The sequence below is a fragment of the Epinephelus fuscoguttatus genome, linkage group LG18, assembly GCF_011397635.1.
Source record: "Epinephelus fuscoguttatus linkage group LG18, E.fuscoguttatus.final_Chr_v1".
NCBI classification, from domain to species: Eukaryota; Metazoa; Chordata; class Actinopteri; order Perciformes; family Serranidae; genus Epinephelus; species Epinephelus fuscoguttatus.
This window is the reverse complement of record NC_064769.1, coordinates 39,292,580-39,313,956: the sequence shown is the minus strand read 5'-3', so window position 1 is coordinate 39,313,956 and position 21,377 is coordinate 39,292,580. Positions and strand designations below refer to the sequence as shown.

General features: G+C 38.6%; 2 protein-coding genes across 2 annotated transcripts in view; one reads left to right on the top strand and one right to left on the bottom strand.

Moving 5' to 3' along the window:
• The window catches only part of xpo7 (exportin 7), a 43,883-nt gene extending 33,466 nt beyond the window's left edge, over window positions 1-10,417 (top strand). Inside the window, exons 24-28 of the mRNA XM_049603826.1 lie at window positions 1,038-1,176; window positions 1,265-1,422; window positions 3,366-3,464; window positions 3,568-3,695; window positions 4,625-10,417. Coding sequence (XP_049459783.1) covers window positions 1,038-1,176; window positions 1,265-1,422; window positions 3,366-3,464; window positions 3,568-3,695; window positions 4,625-4,718 — 618 coding nt within the window. The 3' untranslated portion in view covers window positions 4,719-10,417. The remainder of the gene's footprint in view (window positions 1-1,037; window positions 1,177-1,264; window positions 1,423-3,365; window positions 3,465-3,567; window positions 3,696-4,624) is intronic.
• A 4,309-nt stretch (window positions 10,418-14,726) lies between these two features.
• pbdc1 (polysaccharide biosynthesis domain containing 1) lies at window positions 14,727-21,115 on the bottom strand. Its single transcript, XM_049603869.1, has 6 exons — window positions 21,045-21,115; window positions 18,975-19,040; window positions 17,257-17,316; window positions 16,991-17,131; window positions 15,233-15,344; window positions 14,727-15,153 (listed from the first exon to the last, which is right to left on the bottom strand). Exons 1-6 carry the CDS (start codon window positions 21,072-21,074, stop codon window positions 15,062-15,064), a joined length of 501 nt encoding a protein of 166 aa, XP_049459826.1. The 5' UTR covers window positions 21,075-21,115; the 3' UTR covers window positions 14,727-15,061.
• Between the last annotated feature and the right edge of the window lie 262 nt (window positions 21,116-21,377).

Genomic DNA, 21,377 nt, shown 5'->3' with positions numbered 1-21,377 from the left:
AACATTTCAACTCTCAACTTTATTTATGAAGCACTTAAACACAGTTGATCCACAGAGAGAAACAGAAGAAAAGACATGACTCGATATAAAGAAGCTATGCAGCAAGTAAACATCACAGTATAAATAAATAGAAAATAATTAGCTTTATTTTTGAGACTTCGCTGAAATTAGACTTTTATTATCAGTTTTATTGACCAGTTGTGTGTTGATTTTAGTATAAATACACAGAATATGCTAAAAACTAAAAAAAAACAAAGATAAAACATTTACCTTTAAATGTGTTCTTTAAGGGGTCTGAGACCTCTGGTAATATTTATGAAGGACAAAATAAATAAATAAATGAAAAAAACGTGCAAAAATAAATGGATATTAAATGAAAAAATAATCTTAAAAACATAAATTCATTTTTTTTAACATGAAAATAAGTTTATTTAAAAATTAATTTTGAAAAATACCTGAAAAAATAAAGAAATTAATAGAACTGCAAAATGAATACATAAAAAAATATACACTTAAATATAATTTCTAAAAAGATATAAAAAAAATATATAAATGAAAAACTTAATAAATACATTTTAAAATGAATAAATGATTTAAAAAGATTTTTTTAAATGTTAATGTAAAAATAAGTACATTCATTTAAAAATATACAAATAATTATATAAAAAGTAAATAAATAGGAGAATTAATCCAAAGATCAATAGATAATGAAGCAAAGTAGAACAAAAATAAAATTCATGAGCACATTTTATCAGTAAATGAATGCCTGCATTTATTTTTAATATTATTTTTGGTACATGTAATGGCACATTAATTTATTTATCGGGTAATTTATTTATTTTTGAGAGTCCGCTAAAATTAGATTGTTTAGGTTTTCAGGCTTTAATTAAGGAGTTCAACACACCTGGTGTTATTATATATTGTTATTTATGGAAGACAATAAGAATACATACATGTGTGACACACTAACAGGAGCACAGTCTGGTTTTATTGTTGCCTGATCTGTGTATGTGTGTGTGACTCCTGTGTCCCTGCAGGACTACCCGAAGCTCAGCCAGTCCTTCTACTCTCTGCTGGAGGTGCTGACTCAGGACCACATGAACTTCATCGCCAGTCTGGAGCCGCACGTCGTCATGTACATCCTGTCTTCAATATCAGAAGGGCTCACCGCGCTCGGTAAGGAAGAACAACACAGGTCTCCAGTTTTCAGGAGTGTGCAGGTGACGATGTGTGTGTGTGACGTGTCCGAGTGTGTGTGTTTCAGATACGATGGTGTGCACCGGCTGCTGCTCCAGTCTGGACCACATAGTGACCTACCTGTTCAAGCAGCTGTCTCGCTCCACCAAGAAGCGTCCCACTCCCATGGCAACAGACGACCGCTTCCTCCACATCATGCAGCAGCACCCCGAGATGATCCAGCAGGTCAGGACACGTTTCCTCGTCACTTCAGCACAAACGTACCAGTCGGACTTTTTACACCTCTGTTCCGGCGATAGCTGGAATCATTATGTTTCAGGTTGTCTGTCCCGTTCTTGTAAAAGTAAAATCTCAAGAAAGCTCTGAGAAATATTTTTTCAAATTTTGCACAAACATCACTGAGTCAGAGATGAACTAACCAGAATTCAATGCTCAAAGGTCAAGGTCACTGTGACTACGTCCATCACATTCTTGTTAATGCAATATCTTAAGAACTCTTTTTGAACTGATAAGAATTTGGTGGTTGAAGGTCAAGGTCACTATAACCTCATCCATCTCATTCTCTTAAACATGACATCCCAAGCAGGCCTTGAGGGAATTTCTCTAAGTTCGGCACAAACAACCACTTTAAGTCAAAGATCTCGTCTGTCTTATTGTTGTAAACATTAAATCTCAATACATTGAGGTTTTTGTTTTTTTTTTCAAATTTGACAGTAACGTCCACTTGGACTCAAAGATAAACTGATTAAAATTTGGTGGTCAAAGGTGAAGGTCACTGTGACCTTGTCTATCACATTCTTTTAAAGATGATATGCCAGGAAGGCCCTGGGAGAATTTCTCAAATTTGGCACAAATGTCCACTTTGAGTCAAGGATCAACTCATTCAAATTTGGTGGTCAGCGGTCACTGTGACCTCATCTGTCTTTGTCTTGTCAACGTGAAATCTCCAGGACGTCTTGTCAACGTGAAATCTCCAGGACATCTTGAGGGAATGTCTTCAAATTTGGCACACACGTCCACTTGGACTCAAGAATGAACTGATTAGAATTTGGTGGTTGAAGGTCATGGTCCCTATAACCTCATCCATCTCATTCTCTTAAACATGACATCCCAAGAAGGCCTTGAGGGAATTTCTCTAAGTTTGGCACAAACAGCCACCTTAAGTCAAGGATCAACAGAGACCTCATCTGTCTTATTCTTGTAAACATTATATCTCAACACTTTTGAGGGTTTTTTTTGTTTTGTTTTGTTTTGTTTTCAAATTTGACACAAACGTCCACTTGGACTCAAAGATAAACTGATTAAAATTTGGTGGTCAAAGGTGAAGGTCACTGTGACCTTGTCTATCACATTCTTTTAAAGGTGATATCCCAGGAAGGCCCTGGGAGAATTTCTTAAATTTGGCACAAACGTCCACTTTGAGTCAAGGATCAACTCTCGAATTTGGTGATCAGCGGTCACTGTGACCTGTGACCTCATCTGTCTTTGTCAATGTGAAATCTTCAGGACATCTTGAGGGAATTTCTTCAAATTTGGCACAAACGTCCACTTGGACTCAAGAATGAACTGATTAGAATTTGGTGGTTGAAGGTCACGGTCCCTATAGCCTCATCCATCTCATTCTTTTAAACATGACATCCAAAGAAGGCCTTGAGCGAATTTCTTAAATTTGGCACAAACGTCAGGGTTGAGAGAGTGTTACTGCCCCAAGAGAGGGAGTTCAAGTATCTTGGGGTCTTGTTCATGAGTGAGGGTAGAATGGGACGTGAGATGGATCGGTGGTTTGGTGCAGTGATGCAGGTGCTGCACCGGACCATCGTGGTGAAGAGGGAGCTCAGAGTAGAGCCGCTGCTCCTTCATGTTGAGGTGGTTCAACATCTGATCAGGATCCTCCTGGTCCAGCTGGTAGGAGGCCCCGGGGCAGACCCAGACCCGGATTATAGACCTCATCTGGTCTGGGAACGTCTCAGGGTCCTCCAGGAGGCGCTGGAGAGTGTTGCTGGTTAGAGGGACATCTGGGGTGATTTGCTGAGACCTGAACCAAAGCTCACAGTAAAAGCCCACTGTGACCTTCACATTGAAATACTTTTATTGTGAAGCACATATGCAGGAAGTTTGCTCGGTGCTCAGACTGGTGCTGATTGTTGTTGTTGTTTGTTGTTGTGCAGATGCTGTCCACAGTGTTGAACATCATCATCTTCGAGGACTGTAGGAACCAGTGGTCCATGTCTCGACCTCTGTTAGGCCTCATCCTGCTCAACGAGAAGGTAACCATCACTCTTACACTGTGTGTGTGTGTGTGTGTGTGTGTGTGTGTGTGTCTGTGTGTGTTAACTTGTGTGTTAACTTGTGTGTTTGTGTGTCCTGCAGTATTTCGCTGACCTGAGGAACAGCATCGTCAACAGTCAGCCTCCAGAGAAGCAGCAAGCCATGCACTTATGTTTCGAGAACTTGATGGAGGGAATAGAGAGAAATCTACTAACAAAGAACAGAGACAGGTACGCCACTGACATCATACATCATACACCTGGATTTCAGGATGTCAGGATCGTATTAGGTCACACAGATTCAGCCGACCTTGAAACTTAGTCCTCTAGCCCCGCCCACAGCAGCAGACGTGCTCGGCCGTTGAACACTTGTTGGTGGTCTCACTGCAGTTTGGGTGGATTTTCATGCTCTCTGTGTCGTCGCTGGGACGCCAACTTCTCAGGTGATGGAACAGGTGTATTGTGTGGCCACGAGCTCTTCTTCCACTCATTCTCCCCTCTTTTCGTTATGTCCGCGCTACGTTCACTTCCTCCTCACCTCGGCACAAACTTCCCCAACACTGCAGACTGACTGACAGCTGTGTGTTAACTTCTGCTGCGTGACACGCTGTTTGGATCTATCTCCGCCTGTCCATGTCCAGTAATGATGACTATAGTTCATCTTCCTCATCGACATCCATTTTATTGTGATCCTGTTTCGAGATCCTATTTCAGGCCACAACAACCCCAAAAACCAGCCTGCAAACTCCTGATGTCTCACACAGTTTGTGTTTGCAGCAGAAATCGATCTGCTCCGTGCAAAGCGTCTCAGCGCCGTCAAAAAATAGACAAGACGTGTATTTTTGTTTCCTCTTGAGTCGCGCTGCGCCGCATCTGATGGAAGGAGAAGAGTTGTGGTCAGCTCAGGTTGCCGCCTGCTGGAGATCTGCACACTGCTGCGTTCACTTTTCTAGTTTCCAGACACTCTGATGGGATTTTAAATATGTGGACGCATCACACGTGTTGATCAGAGGTGTCTTATCTTCTGTCTGTGAAATAAAACTGATGACAATCCTGCAGCCTTCGAGTACTGTAAGGATATGTCCAATATTTGACCCTCATGGTAACTGTGTGTGTGTGTGTGTGTGTGTGTGTGTGTGTGTGTGTGTGTGTGTCTGCAGGTTTACCCAGAACCTGTCTGTCTTCAGGAGGGAGGTGAACGACAGCATGAAGAACTCGACATACGGCGTCAACAGCAACGACATGATGAGCTGACATTCCACACAGACGAGTCTTACCACCCAGCTGCAGACAGAGCTCACCGCCCCTCCCCCGCTCCTCCACAGCCTCCCCGCCTCCTCCCTCTCTGCATCAGCCTCCCCCCTCCCTCCCTCCCTGGGCCCGGATGCCTGGGGATCGTCTCCTCACCCCGACACCACGTACGGGACCCCCCCTCCTCCTCCCACTCCTTTTTGATATAAGCATATATAAATATATACAGATCTATTTTAAAGCGATGGTCTAACTCGTCTCCTGACGGCGGAGGGGTGAGGAGGTCAGAGGGAGGAAGGAGAGGGCGCGACAGGAGGTGAGGAGGGGGCGAGGAAGGGGACAAACGCCGGTAAACGTAGTAATCCGCTTCTGCCTGCCTTGTATAGAAAAACACACAACAAACCAAGTGTACATTTTTTTTCGTAACATTTTGAACAATGTTTATAATGATCGAATTTAAAACACAAAGATGAGTTGAGGAAAAACACAAAAAAACAAAACAAAAACCGTGTGATTGAGCTTTTTACAGTGTAGTGAGTTAGTGCAACTGTCTGTCTGCGTGGGGAGCTGGCGAGGAGGTGACGGGGGAGGTGAGGGGGAGCACTCAGGCTGCAGAGCTGTCAGCATGAAGAAGAAGAGGTACACACTAACAGACAGGGAGAGTCAGAGCATCCACGTTGTACATTTTACTCAAGTCTCTGGTTGAAGTGATGTAAATAGCCACGTCCCTCGCGGCAGCAGGCTGGACAGGCGCTAAAGGGACAATCCTGCTAGTTTTCAGCCTCGCGTTGTGTCTCCGCCGACCCGACGTCGTGGTCATCTGTGATACAATCGTGTGTGTGTGTGTGTGTGTGTGTGTGTGTTCAGAGCAATCATTTCAAACTGGAGCCAAAATAATTGATACAAACATATTTATTCAACTTGTTTCACACATGCAGTCGAACTCAACTTATCTGTAATCAGACGTCAGATCACAGCCCTGAAATTCCTGGAAAATTCCAAAACTAGAGAGGCTGTTTTTCAGGCCTGGAATTAACTGAAGGTTTTGAATATCAGTTTCTTTGATAGGTGTTTAAAATCTGCTCAGAAAAAAAACAAAACATGTCCAACAAAATATGTTCCTTATAATACTAACTGAGGGTTAGTGAAGAACTCATGTGTGCCAGTCGGGTCTGTCGACACATGCAGCTAGTCGGCGTTGTGAATATCAAAGTGTAGCAGTTTGCTGCTCGTTTAGTAATTTAAGGTGGTATTGCTACAGAGGCCGACCTGTTCTAAACTACTGAAAGGAAATGGGGAAAAATATGACGAAGAAGTTTTGAAAATTCATTGGTGAAAATGTTTGGCAACTCTGGTCAGTGCAGTTTTGATCATTTATAATTTGGGTCACTTTTCAAGAAGAAACTCAAACCATGAAACTTGTTTTTGAAACACACCCAAAACTTTATAATTTATTCAGAAAAATTCAAGAAACGAAGCAAAGTTTAGATGAAAATCTGAAAACATGAACAATTTTGTAATTTCTCACTTTGGCCACAAGAAAAAGAATCGACACGTCTCTGGTTCTCAAATGTGTAAATCAACTTATTTTCCTGCTCACTGACGGTAAACTGGATATTTTTGGGTTTTGGACTGTTGGTCAGAAAAACAAACAAATTTGTTTTGACAGTTTAAAACGACTGAAATGATCAAGATGTGACGCAAAGATGAAACACAAACCCTGCCTCACTGTCCTGTTTATATATATTTGTCCACCGACCAGATACATTTAAATTATATTGAAATCATTTGAAGGTTTATTTTTTTTCTATACATGCGATGTTACTCCGCCGACACGTCGAATTCATCGTTAATTGTTCAGTTAGTGACATTTTGATTATTGTTTCAGTCACTTTTCAAAGAAGAAAGCAGGAAGTGAAACAGATTTATTCAACTGTGATCATATAAAGTCAGGCACAGATCAGTTACTGAAGTTTTGATAATTTATTGTTTTGCTCATTTTCTAAGAAAAAACAGATTAAAACAGATTTATTCAACTTTTTTCATACCTGCAGTCGAACTCTCCCACTGCATCAAATTTCTCCTTTTTAATCACTCAGTTATTGCAGTTTTGATCATTTAACATTTTGGTCACTTCTCAAGAAAAACACAGATTAAAACAAAGATTTATTCAACTTTTTTCTCACATACAGTTGAACTCCTTCAACACATCTAATTCCTCTTTAATCGATCAGTCGTGATAATTTACGGTTTTGGTCACACTGCAGATCCAGCTTCTTAGATATGAAAATGTTTCTGTTGTCTTGCTCCTCAGTGACAGGAAGCTGAATGTCTTTTGGGTTTTTGAGTTTTTAAATATTTGGGACATTTAATACACTCAACGGTCTGAAACGTCTAAAATGATTCAGAAACTCTCAAGAAATGAAGCAAACATTAAAGAAAATCTGAAAAAGTTAACAATTTTGTGAAATATCACTTGAGTCACTTTTCAAGCAAAAGTATCAGCGAGTCTGATTCCAGTTTCTGAAATGTGAAAATCTGCTCATTTTCTTCGCTGACGGCAAACTGAATATTTTCCGACTGTTGGTGGGAAAAACAAACAATATTTTCAGACATTTTAAACCTCAAACAGTCTGAAACTTTTAATTGTTCAGAAACTTTGAACCAGTGAAGCTAAAGATCGGAGGATAAACTGTTCAAACTTTTGTCCACGTGACAACACAGTTCAGTAAACAAGAAAACAATTTAAAGATTAATGCATGATAATGTTAATAATTGTTCACTTCAGCTTGAATCATTTCAAACGTTTGACTGAAAATAGTTTCCTGTAGTAGTTGCAGCGAACGATTAGTTTTATTGTCGATTGATCTGATTATTTTCTTGATTTATTGATCAGTTGTTTGGTTTATAAAATATCAGAAAATGGCAAATATGTCCTGTTTTCCAAAAACCCAAAATGACATCCTCACATCTCGTTTTGTCCACAACCTAAAGACATGCAGTTATTATCACAGAAGAAAGAAACCAGAAAATATTCCATTTTTAAAAAGCTGGAATCAATTTTTTTTTTTACGTTTTTATTTTGTATCAAATCAGTTGAGGATTAATTTCACAGTTGAATATTCGATGCATCATTGCAGCTCAAACAGTAAAACTGCAGCTGAACATTTTTCATGTGCAGTGATAACAAACTTATTTTATTAATCATATTTTCATTGAGTTGTCTGCAGATTTGTTTTGTTTGTTTTTTGTTTTGTTTTTTACCCCAGATCTTTTTATTGACCTTTCTGCCTACATGAACCAGTCGGTACAGCAGCACTGAGCCTGATCAAGTGTCTGTGGCAGGAAATAAAGACAAAACAGAAAGCTGAAGATGGGAAAAGAACCACCGTCCGTAAAATCTGCAGATCTTCTTGATTTAATCATTTAGTCCATAAAATGTTGAGAAATTGTAAAAAAAGAAAAAAACAGAACACATCCACAAACACCGTCACAGTTTCCCAGTTTTGTCCAACCAGCAGTCCACATTTATTTAAAAAGCTTCACTTTACATTTTAGCTTCATAAAATTGCGGTTGTCAAAATAATTGAATCATTTTCTGTTGGTCGATTAATCGACTGATCGTTTCAGCTCTACTTGTCCAAAATCCAAACATATTTTATTTTACAGTAGAAAAGCTGAGAAAATACTCATATTTAAAAAGCTGTTTTTACACGTTAGCATAAACGATTAAGTGTTTTCAAAATAGTTTCCAAATTATATTCTATCGCTCAGTTAATCACGTGATGATCGGCTCTACTTCTAATGTTTTATTTTGTCCAAACCTAAATATATTTAACAACAATAACGGAAGAAATTCAGAAAATTTGCGAAACATTTGCGAAGCTTGAATTTAAATTTTAGCTTTACAGAAAATGCTTCAATGATGCGATTGCCAAAATATTTTAAAAATAAATTGTTGTCAGTCGATTGTTTGAGCTCTACTTCAGATGTCCAAATCCCAAATATATTTACATAACATAAAACAATTTTAAAAAGTTACAGTATTCATAAGAGAAGTTTTGAGCCACATAATTTTTTTTTACGTTTTAGCTTAAACAGTTATGCAGCAGTCAGTAGTATCCAAATTATTTTTCTGTCGATTTATCTCAATAATTTCAGCTCCACTTCAGATGTTTTTATTTAGTCCAAAACTTAATATTTTCAGTTCACTGACAGAAGAGACAAAAACAACAAATCATTACATCAGAAAAACTGAATATTTATTGACTGAAAGAAAACAACCCAACCGGCAGAAAAATGTTAGCATCGTAGGTTTCTGCAGACCACAGCAGCGTTACATTTGTTCATTAATATGTAGCGGCTACGTTAAAACGTTCAACAATGCTGTGGTTACTGTAAGTTTAGGTACACTTGGTTATGGTTCAGTAAAGATCACCTTTTGGGGGCACAGTCCCCGCTGGAAAAGTAAGAATGAGTAAAACAATATTGTAAAACAATAAACAACCGTTTATAGCATTTAGTCGTTTCGGAAAGTGCTTTGAAGTTTGGCGTGCATCTTGCCGAGGTTTCACGCTATCCACTGTCCCTGTCAGAGTCAGCTCAGGTACTGCGTCACTTTAGAAACGTTAATATGAAACGTGTGAAACGTAAAACATATTTGTGGTTTGCAGAAACAAACAGGGCGGACATTTTGTTTTGGCTACTGGGCTGAAAAAAAATAAACAAGAAAAACAGCTGCTGATTATTTTTAGCTGCAGCTCCAGTTTGAAGTAATTTATATGAAGTTGATTGTAAATCTCCCGGAGACGCGAGCTGCTCGACCTGACGTCCACAGAGTTTTGTTTGTGACTCTTAACAGCTGAAGAGGTGACGTTAGCATGAACGGACACAACGCTGAGGTTGAAAAAACATCAGCATTTCCCTTTATGACATCCCGTCCGGTCTGGCCCTGCTCCGCCTTTCTCCTCAAAGCGTGACGCGAGACGGTGGTGGTGGCGGTGGTGGCGTCGGCGTGCAATCGGTCTCGTGCACACACACCTGCTTGTTTGATTGACGTGTAAGCAACATGGTCACAGCTACATGTTCCCCTCTGGTAGGCCGGGTGCAGTTTCCACCATTTTGTTTACACTCTGGATTCCTTGGACCAGGCTTTGGGACTGCCCCCCTTTTAGGTCCTGCGGCGGAGTCCTTCTGATGTGTGTGTGTGTGTGTGTGTGTGTGTGTGTGTGTGTGTGTGTGGAGTGGCTCTCTGTTGCCTGGTGTGTATGTGGCGTCTCATGGTGCTGCGAACCCACGATGGAGCTCAAACAGCCGCGGTCTGTGCCACCGTACAGGATAAAATAAGGACGACGGATAGTTTATCGAGACGTCTGAGCTCCTTTTGAAGGAATCCAGTTTAGTTTTAAATATCTGAAGAACGGACCCGAGTCAGAGCAGTGTAAAAAGAGAAGCAGGAGTGGAGTCTATTAGCAACTTGTGTTACTCTCTACGATGTTGCTGCTAACTGTTTGTGACAACTAGCTCATTTCTAACCATGTCAGCACTCATGGATGTTTATTGAGTTTCTAATTTTTTGGTTTGTGTCCCTGATGTGAATGTGTTGGGTCCATAGAGTGAATAGCTGTTTGAGTTGTTTGGATGTCTGCTACATATAGTGTAAGCATTGTGACTGCAAATAAACCTCATTGATTTTTACATCACTGCTTCTCTCTCTCTTTGTTCCCGTTCAGTCAGTGAACTCGTTATTTGATCCACTCAGCTCATTGTAAAGGACGTGATACATCAGAAGGGCTTTACCCTGATAAAATATATTTCACCAAGTGCTTTCATAAAGTGCTGCAAATAAAAACTTTTACCGTGGCTTCTTTGATATTTTTTTTCTGCATTCATGAAGTTTTAGTAACATTTTGTCAACGTTCTGCATTATGATTTATATGGTTTCTTTTTTCTGTTTAATACGATGACTTTTTAACTCAGATTTAGTTGACATACTTTACTAGGATTCTTTTAAACACTGTAGCATGTACAGTACTTAATTCATACATTAACATATATATATAAATAAAAAAAATCCCAGTGCAGCGTGAAAATAAAGTTTTACTGAAATCATATTATAGTATATAGAAAGAAAAACTCAAAAAAATAAAAGTCAAAGCACAGTATGTGGGGAAAAAAACTGATTTAAAAAAAAAAAGTTAAAAACGTCAGAGTACAATATTAAATAAAACTTAACATGTAAATACCATGTCGTCTGAAATCATGAAAAAATGTCATAGTATAGCATGTCGTCCAAAATCATGAAAAATGTCAGTCAAAAGTATGTCGTCCAAAATCATGAAAAAATGTCATAGTATAGCATGTCGTCCAAAATCATGGAAAAATGTCATAGTATAGCATGTCGTCCGAAATCATGAAAAAATGTCATAGTATAGCATGTCGTCCGAAACCATGAAAAAAGTCATAGTATAGCATGTCGTCTGAAATCATGAAAAAAAAAGTCATAGTATAGCATGTCGTCCGAAATCATGAAAAAATGTCATAGTATAGCATGTCGTCTGAAATCATGAAAAAAAAGTCATAGTATAGCATGTCGTCTGAAATCATGAAGAAAAAAGTCATAGTATAGCATGTCGTCCGAAATCATGAAAAAATGTCATAGTATAGCATGTCGTCTGAAATCATGAAAAAAAAGTCATAGTATAGCATGTCGTCCGAAATCATGAAAAAACGTCAGTCAAAAGTATGTCGTCCAAAATCATGAAAAAATGTCAGTCAAAAGTATGTCGTCCAAAATCATGAAAAAATGTCATAGTATAGCATGTCGTCCAAAATCATGGAAAAAAGTCATAGCATGTCGTCCGAAATCATGAAAAAATGTCATAGTATAGCATGTCGTCTGAAATCATGAAAAAAAAGTCATAGTATAGCATGTCGTCCGAAATCATGAAAAAATGTCATAGTATAGCATGTCGTCCGAAATCATGAAAAAATGTCATAGCATGTCGTCCGAAATCATGAAAAAATGTCATAGTATAGCATGTCGTCCGAAATCATGAAAAATGTCATAGTATAGCATGTCGTCCGAAATCATGAAAAAACGTCATAGTATAGCATGTCGTCCAAAATCATGAAAAATGTCATAGCATGTTGTCCAAAATCATGAAAAAATGTCATAGTATAGCATGTCGTCCGAAATCATGAAAAAATGTCATAGCATGTCGTCCAAAATCATGAAAAAAATGTCATAGTATAGCATGTCGTCCGAAATCATGAAAAAACGTCATAGTATGGCATGTCGTCCGAAATCATGAAAAAAGTCATAGTATAGTATGTCGTCCAAAATCATGAAAAAATGAAAGTCAAAAGTATGTCGTCCAAAATCATGAAAAAATGTCATAGCATGTCGTCCGAAATCATGAAAAAAAAGTCATAGTATAGCATGTCGTCCGAAATCATGAAAAAATGTCATAGTATAGCATGTCGTCCGAAATCATGAAAAAATGTCATAGCATGTCGTCCAAAATCATGAAAAAATGTCATAGTATAGCATGTCGTCCGAAATCATGAAAAAATGTCATAGTATAGCATGTCGTCCGAAATAATGAAAAAAAATGTCATAGCATGTCGTCCGAAATCATGAAAAATGTCATAGCATGTCGTCCAAAATCATGAAAAAATGTCATAGCATGTTGTCCAAAATCATGAAAAAATGTCATAGCATGTCGTCCAAAATCATGAAAAAAATGTCATAGTATAGCATGTCGTCCAAAATCATGAAAAAATGTCATAGCATGTCGTCCGAAATCATGAAAAAAGTCATAGTATAGTATGTCGTCCAAAATCATGAAAAAATGAAAGTCAAAAGTATGTCGTCCAAAATCATGAAAAAATGTCATAGCATGTCGTCCGAAATCATGAAAAAAAAGTCATAGTATAGCATGTCGTCCGAAATCATGAAAAAATGTCATAGTATAGCATGTCGTCCGAAATCATGAAAAATGTCATAGTATAGCATGTCGTCCAAAATCATGAAAAAATGTCATAGTATAGCATGTCGTCCGAAATCATGAAAAAATGTCATAGTATAGCATGTCGTCCGAAATAATGAAAAAAAATGTCATAGCATGTCGTCCGAAATCATGAAAAATGTCATAGCATGTCGTCCAAAATCATGAAAAAATGTCATAGTATAGCATGTTGTCCAAAATCATGAAAAAATGTCATAGCATGTCGTCCAAAATCATGAAAAAAATGTCATAGTATAGCATGTCGTCCAAAATCATGAAAAAATGTCATAGCATGTCGTCCGAAATCATGAAAAAAGTCATAGTATAGTATGTCGTCCGAAATCATGAAAAAATGTCACAGTCAAAAGTATGTCGTCCAAAATCATGAAAAAAAGTCATACAATAATATGTTGTTCAAAATCAGGAAAAAAAAGTCATAGTATAGCATGTCGTCCGAAATCATGGTAAAAGAGTCATAGTATAGCATGTCGTCTGAAATCGTGAAAAAACGTCATAGTATAGTATGTCGTCCAAAATCATGAAAAAATGTCATAGTATAGTATGTCGTCCGAAATCATGAAAAAATGTCATATGACGTCCGAAATCGTGAAAAAATGTCACAGTCAAAAGTATGTCGTCCAAAATCATGAAAAAAAGTCATACAATAATATGTCGTTCAAAATCAGGAAAAAACGTCATAGTATGGCATGTCGTCCAAAATCATGAAAAATGTCATAGTATAGCATGTGGTCCAAAATCATGAAAAAAAGTCATAGTATAGCATGTCGTCCGAAATCATGAAAAATGTCATAGTATAGCATGTCGTCCAAAATCATGAAAAAATGTCATAGCATGTCGTCCAAAATCATGAAAAAAATGTCATAGTATAGCATGTCGTCCGAAATCATGAAAAAACGTCATAGTATGGCATGTCGTCCGAAATCATGAAAAAACGTCATAGTATGGCATGTCGTCCGAAATCATGAAAAAAGTCATAGTATAGTATGTCGTCCAAAATCATGAAAAAATGAAAGTCAAAAGTATGTCGTCCAAAATCATGAAAAAATGTCATAGTATAGCATGTCGTCCGAAATCATGAAAAATGTCATAGCATGTCGTCCAAAATCATGAAAAAATGTCATAGCATGTCGTCCAAAATCATGAAAAAAATGTCATAGTATAGCATGTCGTCCGAAATCATGAAAAATGTCATAGTATAGCATGTCGTCCGAAATCATGAAAAATGTCATAGTATAGCATGTCGTCCGAAATCATGAAAAAATGTCATAGTATAGCATGTCGTCCGAAATCATGAAAAATGTCATAGCATGTTGTCCAAAATCATGAAAAAAATGTCATAGTATAGCATGTCGTCCGAAATCATGAAAAAAAGTCATAGTATAGCATGTCGTCCGAAATCATGAAAAATGTCATAGTATAGTATGTCGTCCGAAATCATGAAAAAACGTCATAGTATAGCATGTCGTCCGAAATCATGAAAAAATGTCATAGTATAGCATGTCGTCCGAAATCATGAAAAAAAGTCATAGTATAGCATGTCGTCCGAAATCATGAAAAAACGTCATAGTATAGCATGTCGTCCAAAATCATGAAAAAAAGTCATAGTATAGCATGTTGTCCAAAATCATGAAAAAATGTCATAGTATAGCATGTCGTCCAAAACCATGAAAAATCGTCAGTTTGTTACGATATATATAAAACACATAGTAAACGTGTATCTTTGAGTAGGATCATCTTCATCAGACACTTCCTGTCTCCTCGTCCTGGCACAGAATTAAATACACTTATTAATGGATAACACTGGTTGTGTCCAAAACATCAAATAAACTCATTAAACCAGGGTTATATTTGTCGTTATGACTGTTTGAACATTTAAAATCTATGTGGCATCTAAATCCAGATGTTTGTTGAGGTGTGATTAACTCTGCTACTAAAACCCTCTGTGCGTGATGTTCGTCATGAACAGTCTGACCACCTTCAGTAAAATGCATCTGGGTTTTTATTAATGGTTTCCTCAGTTACAGGCAAACAAATGCAACTTCAGTGTTACAAAATAAACATCCATTTATGATTGGCACAATAAAACTTTACAGTAAATACAAAATGCAGAACAGTGCTGAAACAGCACCAAAGACAGGATCGAGTTTTTATAAGACGTCAGTATTAAACAACAAAAAACCACTGATGGATATTTTCAGAAAAGGTGTTGCAAGTAGATAACAGGCTGCCCGCTCAGGAGACGGAGAGTGTGTCAGTCCATCACCACGGTCCCAGTGGTGGTACACAGCGCTGTTTGATGGCTTCATTACTTTGAGACTAGCTCTTGGAACATTTGGACGTGAACACGGTGTTGTTGTAGCCTTCTCTGTTGCGGGCGATTTCAACGGCGAAGAACTGAACTCTGGTGGCTGAACACAGGGAAAGATTCACGGCACTTCATGCTGTAAACAATAATAATGTGTTTTCCACTGTGAGACACAAACTTACCAAATATAGTGTTCTCTTCTGTGTAGTCTTTCTCACAGTCCAGACGGAGCAGGGTGCCGTAGTTGAAGTCTTCGACGAGTCCTTCAAACTGGTTACAGAACGGACGCCATATCTGCACGCAAACATTGTACAAATTACACAGTGAATTATTACAGTGACAACACAGATACACTGCTACACTCAGCTCAGAAAGTTCATCTGGTGCCCTGCAGCTGTAAAAGTTTGCGTTACATCAGTTATGTTGCAAGAAGCGTCAACAAGTGAGCTGAGATTACACTAATTAGATTTGTTGCTGCAAAGAAGCCACAAGCTCTGAAACATGGATGCTTCACACACAGAAGATCTATACAGTCAGCACAGTTTCAAGATTAGAGTCACCAATTCAGTATCTGACCAAATGTCTCCCCTTCTGTTCCTGAGATATGACGTTAAAACATGATGATGTCACAATCAAGCTGACCTTTGACCTTTTGACCTTCATTATTTTATCCTGTTAGACATTTGAGTCAAGTTTGGTCAGAATTAGTGAATGAATTCTTCAGTTATGGACCAAAAAAAAAAAAAAAAACATATTTTGAGAGGTCACACTGACCTTGACCTTTGACCACTAAATTCTAATCAGTTAATTCCAAGTGAACGTTAGTGCCAAATCACTAGGTCACAATGACCATGTCCTTGATCTATTACCAACAAAATATAATCAGTTCATTGTTGAGTCCAAGTGGACATTTGTGCTTAATATGAGGAAATTCTCTCACAGCAATCTTGAGATATCACGAGAAAGAGTCAAACACAAGGTCACAATGACCTTGACTTTTGAACACCAAAATCCAAGCAGTTCATCCTTAATTTCAAGTGGATGTTTTTGCAAAATCGAAGAAAATTCCCTCGAGGTGTTCTTGAGATTATATTATATAATATATACAATATATATTATATTACGTTTGAGAATGAGATGAACAAAGTCACAATGACCCTGACCTCTGACGCATTACTACTAAAATATAATCAGTTCATTCTTGATTCCAAGTAGATGTTTGTGCCAAATTTGAAGAAATACCCTGAAAGTGTTCTTAAGATATCACGAGAATGAGACAAACACAAGGTCACAATGACCTTGACCTCTGACCATTAAAACCTAAACAGTCTTTGTCCAAGAGGATGTTTGTGCCAAATTTGAGGAAATTTGCCTTCATGAGAATGGGACAGACAGATGGACAAACCGAAAACATAACACCTCAGGCCACAGTGCGGAGGCAGCAGCCCACTGTTAACGAACTAAATCCATGTCAACGTTTTATTTTTATTTTTTTCCAAGCAAATCTTAAGGTTGGTTTTACCAAACAAACCAAACGTTGTGGCAAATCTTTCAGTTTTTAAAACCTCTGGCTGCACTCAAACACTAAACGACCTCTTAGCTTTATGTTAGTCCTTCAAACTTCATAACAAAAGCAACTGTTTTTTTATGCTAACAACATCTGGCTCATAACTTCAGTGGTCTATCCAACCTCTGTACATGATATCAACTGAACAATTATAAAAATAGTCGAATATCCAAATTTAGCAGTGCTGAGTTCTTCAGATTTTACTTTGTCTGCAGAGTTCCTCATTACATTTTGAACTGTTGATGTTCTTGTGCAGCTTCTTTGTGTTGAGACAAAATTAAACAGTGATGCATCGCAGACGTTTGACTTCTTCAAGGTTTTGTAGAAACACATGTTTATATCCCCTAAAGTGTCGTCGTGGCGTCACACTGACCTCTTTGGCCTTGTCAGATTTCAGGTCGTCTGCTTTCAGCAGCTTTATGTCGAGGTCTTTAAACGTTTCCCTGAAGGCCGAGTAGATTTTGTCGTCCAGTTTCGTCAGTTTCAGGAACCTCGGATCGACGGATGAAATGAGCTGAAGACAGAAGACGAGTTTTAGTTCATCTGTTAGACACACACACACACACACACACACACACACACACACGTATAGATGTTAACAGTATATAGTAGTGTGTATCCATAAATACAAAGTCTTACATTGAAGTAAACTTCTGCGTGGTTGTAGGCCTTCATCGCCCACATGACTTCAAGCCGCGGCTGAAAGAAAAAAGTACACACAAAGGTCAAAGGTTATTTAGTTACTAGGTCACATGTACCGTTACAAGCATCAACACATGTTGGGGTGACGTGATGTAAACTGCAGACAGTTTGTGTTGAGACGTGCACGCTGAAGTCCAGAGAATAAAGATTTAACAAATACATGAACAGAATGAAGCTGGACTTCAGGCCTTTGCACACTGACTCTGTTTTCTTTGCCAGAAATTGTTGCATGTCTAAAACGTCACGTTGTGTCAATCACATTTACGAAACTTTCATCCGTCATTAAAATTTTCAGAACAGGTTCAATTTTTTTCCATTTTTCGCATCGTGGATTTTCAGACATTAAATAGCATTAAATGTGTAAGAGAAGAAGAAGCCGGTAACAACATGGAGAAATCTCCATCCAGAGCCGTGACTTTTTGGACGGACCAAATGTACAGAGCTGTAAAGTTGTCCACCATGGTAGCAGTTAGCTGCTAGCTAACCGTAGCTAACTTGTTTGTCCATTGTTTGGTCTGTGACGTAATAGGTCAACAGGAAAAAGGTCCAATACTAACAAGCTGAAAGGGGGCATATCTCCACCTATCGTAGAGGAGTCGCACATACTTGGCTCAATAAATGGATTCCCCTCCCGTGCTTGTATCCTGGGACAAGGACAGTAGGCCAGTTAGATGTCCTCGTCCAGCTGGGACTGTAGAAACACTTCACTGAAGCTCTTTTTAGACAGGAATTGTGCAAATTTGCAGGAAAGCCCAATCAGTCTTTTTTCAGCATTGGCAGTATAAAAACAAAATCAGGGAGTGCAGCAAAATGCCGCCTACCTACTTTTGTTTATACAGAATGTGCCTTTTTCGGGGCAATGGGGGGCGTGAGCAAGTAACAAAACATGTAGCTCAGCGTGTGACGTAAACAGTGACGTGGGAGGGAAGCCGCGGCTGGTCAGTCCTTCGGTGATTCTCTCATAAGTCGGCCCGTCCTTCACCGTCCCCGTCATCTGACGGTTAATGGCCTCTTCGTTTGCGAGGACAAGGAGGGCGCGCAATTCCTTGTCTCCCCAGTTGCTCATCTTTACAGTGTCTGTCAGGTTTGTGTTTCCCTCTTGCTACTAGCTGCTCGCTAATTCCTGCTATCAGCTGTTTCCTGTTTATCCACCGCCAGTGGCTCGCACGTGCAGCGTCATCAACAGCTCCTCCCACAAGTCTTCAACAGCTCCTCCCACAAGTCATCAACAGCCCCTCCCACAAGTCATCAACAGCTCCTCCCACAAGTCTTCAACAGCCCCTCCCACTGCAGAAGGCCGCCTCGGTCTGTTTAAACTAAAAGGGTTCCACCAATATGTCTACCCTACGAGGCGGAAAATTGGGCACCTCGGATCAACTCGCCAATCCGGCTCTGTGTGTCTAAACGCTCGCAGCTTGTGACTGGAAATGTACAGAGTGGTTGGGTGGGTGGAGCCTGTCGGGTGGCGTCCACATGAACCTCAGGACCAAAGGTTTCCCAGCAGAACGCTGTAGCCAATGAGATGATGAGTGATGTTGATGTCACCTGTCTGTGGTTTTAACTGAAGGACATTTTCAGGACTTTAACGAGTACCAGAGCAGTGACGCTCTCACACTGACTCATCACAGGCTGGACACATGATAAACTCCACTTACATCATTTCCATAAGCATCTGCTGGCAGAGACAGAGCGTGAGCCGCTGCCGAGGCTCCCTCCACCCCCTGAGGACCAAAACACACACACACACACACACACACACACACACACACACACACACATCATAAGATGAGAGAGGCTTCCTTTACAGTTACAAACAGGTTTATATTGACCCTACGTTGGTATGTATGGATCCTATGTTCGCTTCTGGCCTGACGGCTCGTCCTGTGGACATGGACGGACTCTTCACCTCCAACATACGGACAACCAAACGCATTGTTTCATCAAAGGATCGACTGCATGCTTCTTCACCACCTGACAAACATTTCTAACCTCTGTGCCAAATATGGAAGCTGACAAATTGTAATCAAACACGCTGCTCCTGCGTATGTCACACAAGTTCATCACTTTGTCGTCATTTTAAGTTCATACTATCGTCCTCTCTCCTGGATCCCTCTGACGACTCTGTCTTTCATTGTTGGTTCCCATGTTGACGGGTGGAGCTGTTTTTTCCTTCTTATTGGCTCTGTGTTTGTTTATTAACACTCTGAATCTTTTTATTGACTTGTTAATAAAAAGTTTTACCCTGCAGAGCATCATCTGAAGAAATCTATGATGATATAAACTGTTCATTTTCTCAGCTCATCCAGAAACTGTGCTCCATTGTTTGACTATTTATCTCTTTGCTCCTTTTTTTTTTACTGTATTTCCTGTTTTTTTCTGTTTTCATATTGTTACCATTTTTTGAAGGTTTTTCTTTAATTTTTTTTTTATTGTTTTTATGTTTACTTTTTTTCCTTTTCCTGTTTTTTAATGGGGTTTTTTATACTTATTTTAATATATGTTTATATGTTACCTTTGTTTCTTTATTTTATGATTTTACTGATTTTTTGAGTTTGTTTTCCATGTTTTTATTAACTTTTTTGCTGTTTTTACTATTTTTACTTTTACTTAAAGTTTTTTAATAATATAATAATAAAGTAATTTATAATAAAAATATTTTTTTCTTTTAAAACACATTTTTACATCTTGTCTGTTTAAATTGTTGATATTTCAGCAGTTTGTCACTCTGTTTTATATAAACATTATTATTATTGTTATTTTTATTACAAAGATGTTGTAAATGACATAAATACTATTGTAACTTACCAATTAAAAGGACATTTAAACTGTTCTGTATGGTTCGTCTTACAGAACAGTTTCTCTCACAGTTCACGTCCATGTCTGTGACAACATGGATGCTAGTGGCTGCATGTAAACACGAGTTTTAGCGGATTAATTCTTTTCATCAGACATGTGAACAGCTCAGTTGGAATATTGTATTTTTTAAATCTGAATATTTTCTGCATGTACATGTGAGTATATGGAGACTGTGTCTGTTTCAGTGCTGAGAACTCAACAACAGAATAAAAATAACTTCTGTATAAAAAGAAAACAAATAAAATCGGTCGCCTGTTTATTATTTATCTGTAAAGTCTGTGACATCACAAGTGTGAGACAGAGAGCAGCTCATGTTCACTGGTAAATCAAATACTGGAATATTTAAATGTTCCTTTGAATTCCTTTATTTTTTCTTTTCCTGTTTCATTTTATTTCATTCATGTTGTATTTAACCTAACCCCCTGACACGTCTTCAATTCAGCACAGTGGTTATTCTCACTGACACAATGAGTGTATACATATCTAACTCTGTGTCACAGTGAAATATGTCCTCTGACAGCTGATAGGAACCGATTATGAAGAGGCTACAAACCAGGCAGGCTCTACACTCAGTGTTTCTACAACACAAACCAGCCCTGTTGTTCTGACTCGGTGTGAGACTCTGTTTCATGTCATCGGTGGGAACACACGACGTGTCAGCGTGTTTATCTCCAGGACTGTTCCTACACGTGTTTTCCTCTCGGCTAGTTAGCATTAGCATCGTTAGCTCACTGACCCGCCTCTGTAAACCTTTAAACTTTAAGTTAGTTAATTAATCAGACTCGTTAGAGGCTCTGTAATGAAGCAGGTCACACATTAAACCCTGACACACAGGTAATATAAACATTAGAGAACAGTTTGGTTCCTACCAGAGAGGCCAGTCCATTATCTGACGCCATTTTCCTAAACCAAAGATCGTCTGCTGTTACAGATGAACCACTACTACGTGGCTTGTAACAGAGCGCATGCGCTGTGGAGTGCCCAAAGTAATGAAATATTAAAAAACAATTAATATCGTTCAAACATTAACATTAATGACGAGAATTGACAGAAGAAAATGACGAAATATGAGTTAAAATGTGAGAAAAAATACAAATATGATCGTGCAACACACACCAATGATATTAGCATGAGATCATGCTAGGTGTATAAACTCTTACGCAGCTCACAGTAACTTCCGTTTACACATTTTATTACCGACA